Source organism: Antechinus flavipes, chromosome 3 (assembly GCF_016432865.1).
Source record: "Antechinus flavipes isolate AdamAnt ecotype Samford, QLD, Australia chromosome 3, AdamAnt_v2, whole genome shotgun sequence".
NCBI lineage: Eukaryota > Metazoa > Chordata > Mammalia > Dasyuromorphia > Dasyuridae > Antechinus > Antechinus flavipes.
This window is the reverse complement of record NC_067400.1, coordinates 559,328,478-559,344,492: the sequence shown is the minus strand read 5'-3', so window position 1 is coordinate 559,344,492 and position 16,015 is coordinate 559,328,478. Positions and strand designations below refer to the sequence as shown.

Below are 16,015 nucleotides of genomic sequence, written 5' to 3'. Positions count from 1 at the left end.
TATATGCATTCATTGAATAAGCATAATATTGAATGCCTATTGTGTGCCAGATAGTGTGCTAGACCTGGAGATACATAGAAGAGAGGGAAACAGTCCCTCCTCTTAGGACATTTATATTTTATTTAAGGAAAGAATGTGTACACAGATAAACAAACACAAAGGATTTACAAAATAAATTAAAGTCATTTGTGGTTGAGAAGGCTGCTGACTTCTGGGGAAGAGAGGAGAGCTCAAGGAAGGCCTCTTGTAGGAAAAAGTAATGTCGCAAATAAGTCAGCGTGTTCCTCTTCCCAAGCAATGTAGTGGCAATTTACAGTCTTTCAGAGACAATGCCTTAACCCAAATGAGTGGAGTAATGATGACTTTCTCATCTTGTGACAGGCCAGTAGGGAAAATAAAACCAACTATTTCAGGTCTTTGCTTAGAATTGGGAGCTAGAGAATCCTCCTTCCTCTTCTCTGTCTCCTCTGTCATCACTGAGAGCACTTCCATGGACCTAGAGTATTCCTGCTCTCGCTCCAGATCAAACTGGCCTTAAATAGCCCTCTCTTAAGGATTCTGCTTTGCCCGCATTTTTCCCTGCTGTGTATCTTGGCAGATGGCACCCAGTACATTTCTCTCTCACACACAGATTTCTCCTTGAAAACAGGGGTGTATATTTATCGAACACACAGAATTGAAATATACACTGATTACTTTGGGGACATTTTAGCTCAAAAACAAATATGCTCATCTACCAGATAACTAACTTCTCTGCAGGGGGAAAGCTAGCTCTACTACGAATCCTAACAGTCATTCTCACAAGCATAGAGACAGAAAGGAAATGGAAGGGGATTATATGTTCCCAGGGGCACTACTGGGCTGTTCTTGAAGTTTGGGCTATGTATCTAAGAAGCCTGTAGTCTGCAGGCATTCTACAAATAAAAGCTAAAGAGAAACCCACCCTCTCTCCAAATCAACTCCTGGGCAGAGACGAAAATTCCCTACCTCCCCAAAGCAAACCAATACCCTCCTCTCCAGCAGGAAGAATTCAAGTGCACCTCATTCTTTTGGGTCGTCTTTATACCCCTTTGAAGTCTCCTGCAAAAGGCTATATATCTCCCATCAACTCATGACCCTGAACATTTCTGTTTCTTTTTCAGGGAAGAAGGCAGTGGAATCCTAGAAAAATGCTGCCTTATGTCCCTAGAAAACTTACTCTTTACCCAGTCATATTTCATCAAATAACTCTTCTGGGGTCTGACCCTGATGTCCAGTCTGTATTCTATGCGTTTTCCACTAGCTGGCTGAATATAAGAAGATATTCTTCATTCCATATATTCAATTGGCTCTCAAGGTGAAGGGGATCAAATCTTAACAGGAACCAAATCTGTACTCCTCACTTCCTCACACACTGAAAAGGCAAAGTCCTGTGTGGCTTCTGGCTTTTTCTCTAACATTCCCAAGAGTTGTCCCTATTTCTCAATTTCAATATGACTTGACTAAGAAAAATATCTTATATGACCCTACCTGAGATAGGGAAATAGATGATATGACCTCCCTTTTTCACCCTAGAACTCAATATTGTTCCATCTACCACAACACTGTCCTTCAGCATTTTCTCTTATCCTATCTCCACTTCACATTTTCCTTTTGGCTAGATAGCAGAAAGAAATAAAGATTCACAACACTGCTTCTCCAGAAATAACAAACCACTTTTCATTCCTATATGGGAAACAAAGTCTCCAATTAAAAAAAAAAAGCAACAAAAAGGAGATGATTTAACCTTTGTCGTCTTCCAGCCAGAAAGAAAATCTATTGTCACACAATCACAGAGGCTATTGTGCTGATTGTCAAGAATGGAACTCTTAAGGTGGGTGGGGGAATGAAACTCCCCACAGCTAATCTATGATGGAATTGGTCAATGTAGGGTGAAGCTTTAACAATATTGTTCCATGCACTGTCGGATGTAAATATTCTGCTCTTCATTGTGTAAGCAATCAAAGGGAAGCTTTTATAGACATGCGAGCCTGAATGGTTATAATATCTACTCCAAGGAACTCGTAGGGGAAATCAGAGAATATTGTGTTTTCCAAAGCCTCCTTTAACAGTCTGTCTTTAATCTCTCGTGTCAGTCCAGTAAGTTGTATGCTGGCCACATCACAAAGGCTTGCACTTTAAATGTTGTCCTTGACATTATTAAAAAGCACAGAATAGGGAATTAGGCTGGAGGTTTAAAAAAAAAAGTCACTCTCAAGACCGAGCCATCCAGCTGTCTCCTAGCAAGCATTGTCTTTCCAAGCCTTTCCTGTTTCCACATGGGTGCTGTATTTGCTCAGGGATAGCAAGGTGAAAGATCTTGGGGGACAGACACCCATTTTTCATAGCATAGGTCCCCCAGGAAGAGACAGGTCAAAATGGTCCGATTGTTAAGAGTTCATTAAGTAAAGAGCAGCAAGCATTGGAGAGTGACTTTTAAAAATGATCGACTTTTATTTATAGTGACGTTCCAGCCATTAATTTCCAAGGAAGAAAGCCCCAAAGCCGAAGCAGGTTCATTAGAAATTTGACATTAGTAATTTAATTAAATTGGGTCTTTGCGTCTTGTTGCAGAAAATGAAACGTTAGTTCTATACCAATTCTCAGCTCATTTACCCTGATTCTCTCCCTCCCCCTCACCTTGGGCTCCTTTTCTTTTGGAATTAACACTACTCCACCTGCCCACCTTGGGCCAAACTCTGCTGGCAGAGTAAGACAATGAAAGGATGGAAGGTGATGGCTCTGAAAGGCAGAGAAAGCACATATGGTGAGATGGAATCATTTCTGGTTCTGAGATGAGGAATTGGGAATGAAGTTCTCTGACTTTAGAAGCAATCATCAGTGCTAAACTTTCTGTAAACAGCATACTCCACCAGACTCCCTGGACATCCATAGAGACCTTTGTCCCTTCATCACAGGCTCCACAGACCCATCAGACTCTCTGAGCATCTATACCTCATGGAATTATAGAATGAGAGTTGAAAAGTATCTTAAGGGCCACTTTGTTCAACCCCCCCAACTTTTTTTTAAACAAATGAAAAAAATGAACCTTTAAAACAGTAAGTGACCTGCTATAGATCAAGCCTTACACATAGAGGAAAAGAGATTTTCCTATATTGTAATGACTCCCATGGCTAATCTAAGAGGTAGTTGGGTAATGTAGTAGGTAGGATTTTAGACCTGGAACCCAAAAGACTTGATTTTAAATCTGGCCTCAGACACTTATTGATTGTATGACCCTAGACTGATTACTTATTCTCTTTATGGTTCAATTACTCCCTCTTTAAAATGGGGATAATAATAGCACCTACCCACCAGAGTTATTGTGAAGATAAAATGAGTTAACATTTATAAGATAATTTTGCAATTAAGACAACTCTGAGATACCACTACACACCTGTCAGATTGGCTAGAATGACAGGGAAAGATAATGGGGAATGTTGGAGGGGATGTGGGAAAACAGGGACACCGATACATTGTTGGTGGAATTGTGAACACATCAGCCATTCTGGAGAACAATTTGGAACTATGCTCAAAAAGTTATCAAACTGTGCATAACCTTTGATCCAACAGTGTTACTACTGGGCTTATACCCCAAAGAGATACTAAAGAAGGGAAAGGGACCTGTATGTGCCAAAATGTTTGTGGCAGCCCTGTTTGTAGTGGCTAAAAGCTGGAAAATTGGTCCATCAATTGGAGAATGGTTGAGTAAATTGTGGTATATGAATGTTATGGCATATTATTGTTCTGTAAGAAATGACCAGCAGGATGAATACAGAGAGGATTGGTGAGACTTACATGAACTGATGCTGAGTGAAATGAGCAGAACCAGGAGATCATTATATACCTCAACAACGATATTGTTTGAGGATGTATTCTGATGGAAGTGGATCTCTTCGATAAAGAGAGCCTTAATTGATCAAAGATGGACAGAAGCAGCTACACCCAGAGAAAGAACACTGGGAAATGAATATAAACTGCTTGCATTTTTGTTTTTCTTCCCGGGTTATTTTTACCTTCTGAATTCAATTCTCCCTGTGCAACAAGGGAACTGTTGGGTTCTGCACACATATATTGTATCTAGGATATACTGCAACCCATTCAACATGTAAAGGACAGCTTGCCATGGAGGGAGGGAGGGGAAAAATCAGAACAGAAGTGAATGCAAGGGATAATGCTGTAAAAAATTACCCTGGCATGCGTTCTATCAATAAAAACTTATTAAAAAAAAGATAATTTTGCAAACTTTAAAACTCTATATAAATACTATTTATTGTTGTTTTTCACCTGTTATCCCATCTTCTGGAAATTCCTGCTAATATCTCTCATTTCTTAGCCCTCTGCTAAAGATGATGGCCCTCTCTGAGCTAGGTTTAGGCATTTAAGCATCAAGAAGATGTAACCCATCAGAACAGCTTAGTTTCCCTTGTTTTTTGTAAACAATTATAATTGGTCACAATGTCCTACTAATAAACACCCCCTCTCAGGGTAAAATAATGTTATACCACTCATTAAAATTCACAAACTTAAAATCTAGGTAAGGAGATCCAGAGAGCAGATTTGTATGTCAATGCTACATGTTGTCACCTGTTCACACCTCTGGCCCTAGAATAGTATTTTGGGATGTAGCAAAGCTCCAAATCAAGAACTTGGAGATTTTTTTTTTTTGAGTCCCTGCTAAGCCAAAGGTGGATAACTAGGTGGTTCATAGATAGGGTGTCAGACTTGGAAGTTAGGAAAATCCATCTTTATGAGTTCAAATCTATCCTCATACATGTACTAGATGTATGACCCTAGGCAAGCCACTTAACTGTTAGTCAGTTTCTTCATCTATAAAATTGGCTAGAGAATAAAATGGCAAATCTTTCTAGTCTCTTTGCCACAAAAAGCCCAAATGGGAGCATAAAGAGTAGGACGTGCCTGAAAAAAATGACTAAATGACAAAGCCAAAGGTATTCTGCTCTCTTAGAGTGTAGTTTCAACAAATAAAGGAGGTAGAAATAGTTTCTTTTATCTTATCACTTTATCTCTTGGGATCTGAGATGCCATCCCTTTTGTGATTCTGAGCAGATCACTTACCATTTTAGAGGTTCATTTTTCTCATTTAAAAAAAAAGTGGGGATGAATGGTTTGAATCATTGTCATGTAGTGTAAATATTAGAAATTGGACATTTGGGAGTGAGTGGGTATCTGTATGCCTTTCAGTGAGGCCCCAGGTGAATGGCTCCTAATAAAAGGTATGAGCTGTCCTTCTGTATAAACAACCATGCAACTCCCTGAGCTTTTCCTTCATGCGGACCTAGGGGCTTCTACCAGGCCTTGGGCTTTGACATTGATGTCTACTAAGGAAATAAGAATAAGATGTGTACACTCATGAAAAGATGAATCATAATGAATGTCCCTGTATAATGGTTGTCTGCTGAGTGAGTGCTTTGGAGTTCAGAGGAGGGAGGAAACATTATAAGTGGAGTAGTCAAGGCCAAAAGGAATGGACTTTGACTGGATCTTGGAGGGTGAGCAGAATTTAGATAAACAGAGAATATGTAAATGAATTTCTACAACAGAAATGATCAAATTCATTGGAGCTAAAGCACCTACAGTTTAGCTGAAGGAAGGAAATTTAGAAAAGTAGGTGGGGGTAGGTGTTGGAGAGCCTTGCTTACTGGCTTATGTAGTTTGGATTTTTGCCTTTAGGCAACGGGAATCCTTTCTAAATTTTGTTGCCTATATGGAGAGAGGGTTATTAATGATCCTTCTGAAAAGGTAAGAAAAAAGAGAAAGGCTGAAAGGCTTTGGTTAGTGACTAATTATGATTTCTTTCTTTTAACAGTTCTCCCCAGTCACACATGTGGGAACCCAGGAAGACTTCCCAATGGCATCCAACAAGGCACAACTTTCAACCTGGGAGATAAGGTCCGCTATAGCTGTAACACTGGCTTCTTTCTGGAGGGGCATGCAGTGCTCACCTGCCATGCAAGCTCTGAGAATAGTGCCACATGGGACTTTCCTTTGCCTACCTGCCGAGGTAAGTGGTTACCTGAATAGCCTCTGTGTATGGAATCAAAAGCAGGCCCCATCTCTTCTCCTTGTCTCATTTACTCTCTCAGCTTTGAGAAGGGATTGGATGAGAGGTGCTAGGTCCAAAGCCATTTCTTATAATGGGGAACAATATGTCCACTCCTCTACACACGTGAAAAAAAGATGAAATATATAGCTAACCATTTTGCCATACCACTCAAAAATTCCTTAGAGTTCTCTATTGCCTCTAGATAAAATACAAACACTTTAATCAGGCATTTTGAGGCTCTCCACAATTTCCAGCTTAACTTTTCCAGCCATATTGCTTCCATTTATAAATGCCACTTTCAATCTAAACTTAGCTATTCTCTGAACTTGACACTGCATTTCCTGCCTCCATCTATTTACAGGTCATTTCCTATTCCTGGAATAAAATCCATCCTCATCCAAAATTTTAAGAATCTTCTTTTCATCAGTCAGTCAATCAGTAAGCATTTATTAAACACCTACTATGGTCTGGGCACTTTACTAGCCATTGGGAATATGAATACAAAAAAAAAAAGCAAGTGATCACTAATTTTAAGGTTCAGTTTAGTAATTATCATTTCCTCAGTTGCATCATTCTCTCTTTCTTCATCTTCTTTTATTTTCTTATCTGTGTGTATTTTGTATCCTACCTGCAGTTAGGGAATAAGTTCTTCAGAGCTGGGATTGTTTTAGTTTTGCTTTGTACCCCCAGTGTGTGTGTATATACATATGTGTGTGTATACATACATATATATCTATATCTATATATCTATATATATATATGTATATATGTTTGTATATGTATATATTGTACATGGTAGGCACGCATCTTAGAATCACAGATTTAATGAAACAATTCAGTGCCAGAGAAGTTAACTGATTCAGGATGATCTATGGGATAAGTAGCAAGGTTGAGATTCAGACCCAGGTCTTATTCCAAATCCAGAGCCCTTTACGCTGTACTGAACTGGCTCTTAATAAGTATTGACTTTAATAAATTTAGCACATGTTTGCCTAATTGAATTGTTGGATCGACTTAAAGCAATGTATCGCAGTGCAAATTAATATAATGCAAACAGATTACAGAACAAACCTCAGTGTTGAGGGCCCCCAAGTAAAAAAGTGATCAAATCTCTAGGGATGCAGGGAGGCTTTTTGGAAAAGGAATTTGTTAAGCAGAGGTTTGAAGGAGAGGAGTAAATATGCATTTTTGAAAAAGGCATTCCTGTCCTTGTTAGAGGAATTGAGGCTTTTAATATGACAAATATTTCAATGTTCCTGCTGAATTACCAGGAATATTAATTTAACTATGGACACCTGGGGGCTGGGGTCGTGGAGTTTCTATTTTGTTTTGGGAAAGGATTCATCAAAAACATTTAGAAAACCATGTGTCAGAGTCTTGACCAACCTTCATGACTGTGTCAAAGAGACTTGCTCTTTTCCATCCCTGGAGACATCAGATTCAAAGATCTGAAATGCAGCCATATGGGAGCCTCTGAGTCCAATCAGTCACTGTGTACAGCCACAGGAAGCAAATAAGCCATGCCTGAGAAAAAGGGGAAAAGGTGGAAGCAAAGTACAATATTGAGGATCCATCAGTGCTAACATGAATAAGATGGATGAGTTTTGTTGATATGTACCATTGTGATGGGCGTAGTCATACCTTAAAGGTATAACATGGCTTTTGTCTTAAGAAATGGGGAATGTGAAGAATTTAGAAAAACATAAGAAACCTTGCCTGAACTAAAGCAGAGTAAACAAAAGCAGAAAAAACATATATATAAATACACACACACACACACACACACACACACACACACATATATATCTATATATAATGACTAAAATAACAGAAATGAAATTAACGAAAAACAATAATCGAGGATATTATTGAGTAATCTTGGCCCTAGAGAAAATACGATGAAATAAATACATTCTCTTATTTCCTTTGGAGAGATAGGAGAACTATGGCTGTGGAATGTTGCATACTCTGTCAGATTTAATCTCTGGGTCAGTTGGTTTTACTTAAAACTTGTAATAGTAGTAGTAGTTGTTGTTGTTGTTGTTGCAGCAGCAGTAGTAGTAGTAGTTGTAGTAATAGTTGTAGTTGTTGTAGTGTAGTGCTAGTGGTAGTGGTGGTAGTAGTTGTTGTTGTTGTTGTAGCAGTAGTAGTAGTAATAGTACTAGTAGTAGTAGTAGTAGTAGTAGTAGTAGTAGTAGTAATGGTACTAGTAGTTGTAGTAATAGTTGATATTGTTGTTGTTACAAGGGAAGGAGGAAGTTATTTTGGGAAGTGAACCCTGTATAAGTAATCTTGGCTTATGTCTATGAGGAAAATTTGTAAGATGTGGTCCACATTCTTAGTAATTCTTTACTTATGAAATGTCTCATGCAAATGTATGAGAGACACTCTCTAACAACAGACTGGGGATTGAATTTCCAGCTCTCACCAGTGGAGCTCTCTCCTTTTTCTATTTCCTCATGCCTCAGACAAAGAGACACCTGGCAACATAAGAATAGGCTCGACCACAGGTCTTTATGAGAAATAATATTAATCCTGGAAAATGTATTTTTTACAGAATATTTTTTTAAATGCAATTAAGTGGTAGACTAGGATGGGTTGGGGCCTGATTATTCTCTCAGTGTTCCTGCTGTAGATAGGACAGAGCTCTTATGATAAAAAACACACAGTCCTACCTCCTACTTTGTCCATAGAAGTCATCTCTCATGAACTAAAAAATGAAATTTCAGATGGGAAAGACACTGAATACTGTCATGATCATGTTGTTGTCATATAATAACTGACACCTATCCCTTCTTTCTTTCTTCTCTAGAGTCACAAAATTCTCACAGTCCTGGAAGGCTTTCCCCCACTCCCGACAGAGAGTTGATTTTACATTAGTTTTTCCTTCATCCCAATGTGGGAAGAGCTAGAAATCTGAGATTTTATGGTCAACCTTCCCTTTAGAGGGGTTGTAACATACAAAAACAAAAGATCTCAATAAAACTTATTTTTTTAAAGGAAATGTCTAGAATCTTAACATCCTCCCTGTAGAGCCTGATGGAGTCACTAGAGAGATTGGTCTTTGAAAAAGGAGCACTAGCTGGTTCTAATAAGCACCTACATGTCTGTGATCTTAAAACTGGCTATAACCACAGAGAGCAAAGAGAGTAATAGAAGGGATGTAAAAAAATTGAAATATGTGCCTGTTCATATGTAGCTGGTCATCAAGCTGGTACCTTGGATAGAGTGCTGGTTCTGGAATGAAAAAAAGCTGAATTTAAATCTGGTCTTAGATTTGCCTCTGTTTCCTCCTTTGTAAAAGAGGGACAATGATGGTACCTAACCTCCTCACTCCCATCCCTATCTGAGTTATTAGGATGGGCAAATATGATAATAATTACAAAGTGCTTAGCACAGTACCTGGCACATAGTGGGCACCATATAAGTGTTAGCTATTATTGTTATTATTATGACCAAATGAAATAATAATTATAAAACAGTTAGCACAGTCCCTAGAACATAGTAAACACTATGTAAATGTTATTTGTTGTATTCACCATCATTAATTATGCCCTTATAGAACAACTAAGTTTGGTTATAAGTTAAAATAACTCATTTGAACCTAACATCTCATTACTTAACTCAGCATAAAATTACTACAGCCAAACTCTGAATTTTACTGCTCTCTACTTCCTTCACACTCTCTTTAGACCTTCATCTTGATTCTATTCTAGATCCTGCACATACCTCTAGTTTTTCAGTTCTATAATCTGAATTCCCAGTAATTGATTATAGTTTATTACAATTTTGTTTCTGCTCCCAACTTATACTGACCATTCCCAACTGCCATATTTCCTCCCCAAGTTCCCTGCATTCTGTTTCTCAAATCCAGAAAGCATCTGGCAGTGCTATGAAACCAAAATCCATTAAAGGTCCCAACCCAATGGAAAGATCTAGGAAACTTTAGAATCACAAATCTATTATCTGGGCATCCATGAATTCCCATATTTGTCTAAGGATTTAGTAATGAATTTGATGAGCTCTAGCTCCTAGCTCAAGTTTAAAAAGCAGCTGATGTTTGGTAAGTTCAGGCTAATGAAATCAGCATCTCAGAGCTAGAAGGGCACTTTGAGGTCATCTAGTCTAATACCTGCTTGGGATGCAAACCCCCTCTTCAACTTCACTGATAAATGGTTGTTCAGTTTCTGCTAAAACTCTAGTAATTGGGAATAAACTAGCTACCAAGAAAAAAATAGCTCTAATTATGAGAAAGTTCTTCCTTATGTTCATCCAAAAATTGTATCCTTATAACTTCGATCTCCTTCTGAATTCCAAATAAATCAGGCATTTATTAAATACCAGCAATAATAATAACTTGGAGAAGAAAATGGCAAACCTCTTTAGAATCTTTGTCATGAAAACCCAATGGACAGCCCTGGCATGCTACGGTTCACAGTGTCGTGAAAAGGTGGACATGACTACATAACAACAATATAATAAAAGCTGGTATTACTATAGTATAATAAGGTTTAGAAAACATTTTTTGCATTTATTGCCTTATTTCAGTCTTGCAAAAACCTTGTAAAATGAGTGCTTATTATTCCCATATTATAGATTAGTAAACTTGGTTTCAGGAACATGAAGTGATTTGCCTAGCATCACAAAGTTAGACAGTGTTCTAGAGGGAAGTCAAATTTAGTTCATCCTGATTCAAAATTATATCTTTTATCCAATCTACTAGGAACTCTGTGATTAAGTGCTAGGTGTAAAATAGCAAAATAAAATAAAGAATAAAAAAACAAACAGTCCATATACTCAAGCTACTTGTATTCTCCTGGGTGATAAAATATTTACATAGGGAAGTAAATACATATTAATTACTACAGTTAATTAATTAAGAATAGGGCAAGACTGGGGGAATCAGGAAAAATCTTTTATAGTCAATCAATTATTCAATTGCCAAGCATTAAGCACCTCCTATATGCCAGGCATTGGGATCTAGAGAAACAAAGACAGAAATGAAACAGTCCCTTACCCTCAAAAAGCTTACATTGTATCAGGCGAGACACATGTGTGTATATATATATGTGCTTTATCGTTCAATCATTTCAGTTGTGTCCATTTGAGGTTTTCTTGGCAAAGATACTGGAGTGGTTTTCACTATCCTTCTCCGGTTCATTTTACATATGAGAAAACTGAGACAGATGGGATTAAGTGACTTGCCTAGATTCACACAGCTAATAACTGAAGCTGTATTTAAATTAAGATGTTCCTGACTCCAACCTCACTGTTTTATCCCGCTGCACCACCTAGTTGTTGATATATTAGTTTACCTGTTTCTGTTATGTTTCAGTGATATCCCACTCTTGTCCAACCTCATCTGGGATTTTCTCAGTAAGGCTATAAGAGTGGTTTTCCTTTATTTCTTCTCCAATTCATTTTACAGATAAAGAACTGGGGCAAGTGACTTGTCCAAAGTCACACAGCATCTGAAGCCAAATTTAAACTCAGGAAGATTAGTCTCTATCCACTGTACTACTTAGGTACTCCAGCTACCTATGTATGAGAGTATGCAAATATATACAAAATAAACACAAGGTGATTTGGGAGGGATACAATAGCAGGAGAGTGTCCTTTCAAAAGTACAGAGGTGAGAGACGTAATGTGATTAGATAATATAAAACAGATCAATTTGGCTAAAATATAAGAGGGTGGGGAGAGGCTTCATAATAATTATAAAACACTGTCTGGAAACAGATGTCAGGAGAAGCTTATAGAGCCACTGTTTCTAACCCTTTTCTTTTTCATGGTAAGGATCCTTAGTTTCAGCTGATCCTCATATGGCATGGTCCCCAGGCCTTTCACTCTCCTGGAGGCCCTCATCTGGACACTTTTGAAAATGTGGTCCTCAGAGCTTAACACAGTATTACAGCTTTAGTCTGACAGCAGCATATCATGGTTCACATAGTCACTTTTCATTCTTTCAGATCAGGCTTTTGTGAGAACAAATGTTGGTATTGTTGCCAGATTTACTCTCCACAGTAATATTAGGAAGACTGAGATTTTTCAAGGCAGGGTAGGAGGGACATTAAAAAGAGTCTGCAGAAGTCTGTGGTATGTTTTATGTGTCATTGGAGTTGTTAGAAATTGCCTGAGCTTCAGAGGAACAGTTTAGGACAAGTAATGTTTGTGATGAGTAGACCTTGTCACAGGAGGTGTGATATGTGAGTGTGAGTGGCTGAGAGCTCTTGGTTGGGCTCCTCTATTAAAAGTTTGATCAGGGTGAGGGGAGAGGGGATATGTACAGTTGTAGAGCTTGTGTCCTTATTAACTCTACCAGATTCCCAGCCTCTTACAGCATTGTGGAACAAGGAATGACAAGAGCTATAAGATCAGATTCTAATTCGTGGCAACTGGGCTTGCCTCCAGGTTTCTGTCTCTGAAGGCAAGTGCCCCAGGGGACACTGAGACATCTAGAAGTTTCCATCCATTATGCTTCTGCTAATGCAGCAGAAGATTAAATTAACTTTTTTGTCTGCTGCCTCATGTTATTGACTTATATGGAGTTTGTATCCACTAAAATCCACAAAAACTTTTTATATGTTGTCTGCTCATGACTCTCCCATCCTATTCTTTTGCACCTTAAAAAAAGCAACTCAGGTTTCCTTCTATTATATTTCATCTTATTAGATTTGATTCAGTGTTCTAGCCTGTTGAGAGCTTTTTGGATTCCAGTCCTCTCATTTAGCTTGTTAACTCTACCTCTTAGCTTTGAGCCATATTCAAACTTGGGGAGCATATTATCTATCTATTCTTTCATTTAAGTCACTGATACAAATGCTCAACTAACTAGCCAAGATTTAGGAGGAACATGATATCTGTCTTCATGTATTTGGAGGACTGTCATTTGGGAGAACAATTAGACTTGTTTTACTTAGCAGCAGAGAGCAGGACTATGATAGGAGCAATGGGTAGAAGGAAAGCAGCTTTCAGCTCCATATTAAGAGAGAACTTTCTAAGGATCAGAGCTGTTCAAAAGTCAAATGAGCTACTTGGAGAGACAATAAGTTCCCTATCAGTGGAGTTCTTTAGTGGAAGCTGAATGACTGTTGTCAGGAAAGCTATCAGGAGCATTATTACCTGATATGTTTGATACAGTATGTGTGTTTATGTTCACATTGGTCTCATCGATAGAATGTAAGCTTTTTGAGGACAGGGACTATATTATTTTAGCTTTTCTATCCCCAGAAACTAGCACTACTGGCATAATAAATGCTTGTTGATGCATTCATTTTTCTCTCCCTAAATAGAGTTGTCATTAAATGCAGGGATTGTTTCATCTTTGTTTTCCCTGAACATAGGACAGTGTTGGTACATAGTAGACACTTAATAAATACTTGTTGACTAATTGATTCATTGATGCTAGTTTGAGGGATTTCTAGTTAGGTACAGGTTAGGATAGATCACCTCTGAAGTCCTATCCTATCTCTGGTTCTCTGATAAAAATAGCTCCCTTGTTCAGAAATACATACCTACTCTCCATTTTTCTAGACCCAGTTCTTGTTTAGCATCACTCCTGCTCAAAAAACTGATTCCACTTTCTCTTATACTTGGTACTTGCCCTCTTGGATCTTGTCCTCTACCTATATACTCATTGGTGTAAGTGCTGTCTGCTCCCCTCATGGCTATGGGAACTCTGATAGTTGAGAATGAGAGATATGTCTTTCTTGTTTATTTCCAATATACAAGTGACAAAGTTGAGCTTTCTCATCACTATCCATGGCACTGAATATCCATCAGTATCAAATGAGGTCATATGTCTAAAGTGCTTAGCATAATGTCTGGCACATAATAGGTGCTTAATAAATGCTTATTCCTTCCTTCCTGGCTCCCTCCCTCCCCTCATCCAAAGTCCTGAAGGGTCTGTGTACTGCTTAGTATGGGCTTATCTGAAAGTCTGTTGCCACATGACTCCCTATCTGAAGAAGGTTCTTCCTAATTGTCCAGGTAGACCTTTGTCTGATCTCTATTATGTCACTAAAAAGAATCACAGATTCCTATTATCTCAGTGTTGAAAAGGAACTTAGAGAACTCCTATTGCAGCCCACACCTGGACAAAACAAAACATTACCTCCAAATAGTCACCAAGTCTTGGCTTAAAATTCTCCAGTGAAAGTGGACCTCTTGAACAAGCCCACTCTACTTTTACAAAAATCTGATGAGAAAGAAGCCATTTCTCCTTCCATCATTTCTGCTCATTAAGATGAGGGTTAAGATCATAGAAAACTGTGATTAGTGATTTCATGAGTTCTCTGAAGTTTGTGAAGCTCCCTGAAAAAATAGAACCATAGATCAGAGCTGGAATGGAACTCAAGATTTTTCAAGTCCAATCAATTAATTTTCCAGAGTAAGAAACCAAAAATCAACCAGATCAAGTGACTTGTTCAGAGTCATCCAGTTAAGGGGCCGTCTCATAGAATTCTCTTTGTAATAAGATGTTAACTTTTTCAAAGCAGGCTTTATTTTATTTACTTGTGATACCTGGATCTACTGTAGTACTTGATATATGTTAGGTGCTTAATAAATACATATTGATTGATTTATTTTACAGATAAGGAACCTGAACTCTAGAGAAATTAAGCAATTTACCCAAGTTCATACAGGTAGTGGCAGATCTGAATCCAGATTCTCTGAGGTCAAGTTCAGCCCCATCTCCATTGTACCATGTTCTGATTATAAGGCAACTCCTACTGAAGATGTAAAGTTTAGTATGGAAGGATTTGATTAGTGCCATGGTTTGTCTTTTCTAATGCCCACTGGTTGTGGAAGATACGCCATACTAAGCATGAGTCATAGCCCTAATATCTACAACTGGCCTCTTTAAAACTTGGCACTGAATTGTGATTGCCAGGCTAGTAGGATGATCTGTGCTGAAAGCCTGTGGGAGGAATGCCACATCCGTGCAAGAATACCAGGCTCTCTGGTGACTGAAAGTGGCAGATTTGGGGCTGAGGACCAAGGGGCAGCCTTAAGAAAAGGTAGTCGAACACATGTGAGGGGTGTATGGGCAACTAGGTAGTGAAGTAGATAGAGTGCTGGGCCTGGAGTTAGGAAGACTCATTTTCATGAGTTCAAACCCCTTCTTGGGTGCTTAGTAGTTGTGTGATCCCAGACAAGTCTCAGATCTTTGTCTATAAAATGAGTCAGAGAGGAAATGCAAACCACATCAGAATCTTTACTAAGAAAACCCCAAATGGGGTCACAAAGTGTCAGACATGATTGAGATGATTGAACAATGAGACCAAATCAAAGTGCACTCTTAAGAAATGATAGTCCAATGCAAGTATGAGATGTATACATAAGATGATACCGGATTGAGTACGGAATCCATCCCTATACAGTACAGGAGATCCTAGATTTAAACATCTCTACAATCTCTGCATGACCTTTTCCATCTACTGGTCCAGATCATGTTCATATACACAACATTGTATATCCTAAAGCCAACCTAGGTATTGATGAAAAAGGTTTTTAACTTAATTAAACCTGAGGAGTTGTACCAATAGGAAGTAGTAACCATCCATACTCAGAATGTCTTCTATCATGGCAGATATGCTCTTATGTACCCTCAGCTCATAACCTTATTGGAGTAGCTGAGACAGAAAGGAACAGACCCAGAAAGTCCTGGGATTCCTACAATCCTGACTCATTGAGCGACTCAAAGACTGAAGCATTGGGAAAAGAGACCATATATAGATTTATAGACAAAATGCTGAAAGGGACATTAATGAGCATCTAATCTAATCTCTCAATTTGTAGTTGAGAAAGCCGAGGTTCAAGTCAAGCCCAAGTGTTCAGGGTCACATAGCTGAAAAGTAGCAGAATCAAGGTTCAAAACCAGGCCCTCTTACTCTCAATACAGTGTTCATGCTATTATGCTTTCCTGAA

General features: G+C 38.5%; 1 protein-coding gene across 1 annotated transcript in view; it reads left to right on the top strand.

The window, feature by feature from the left end:
- The window catches only part of CSMD2 (CUB and Sushi multiple domains 2), a 1,001,023-nt gene that overhangs the window by 390,555 nt on the left and 594,453 nt on the right, over positions 1-16,015 (top strand). The window contains exon 4 of the mRNA XM_051987630.1: positions 5,849-6,043. Coding sequence (XP_051843590.1) covers positions 5,849-6,043 — 195 coding nt within the window. The remainder of the gene's footprint in view (positions 1-5,848; positions 6,044-16,015) is intronic.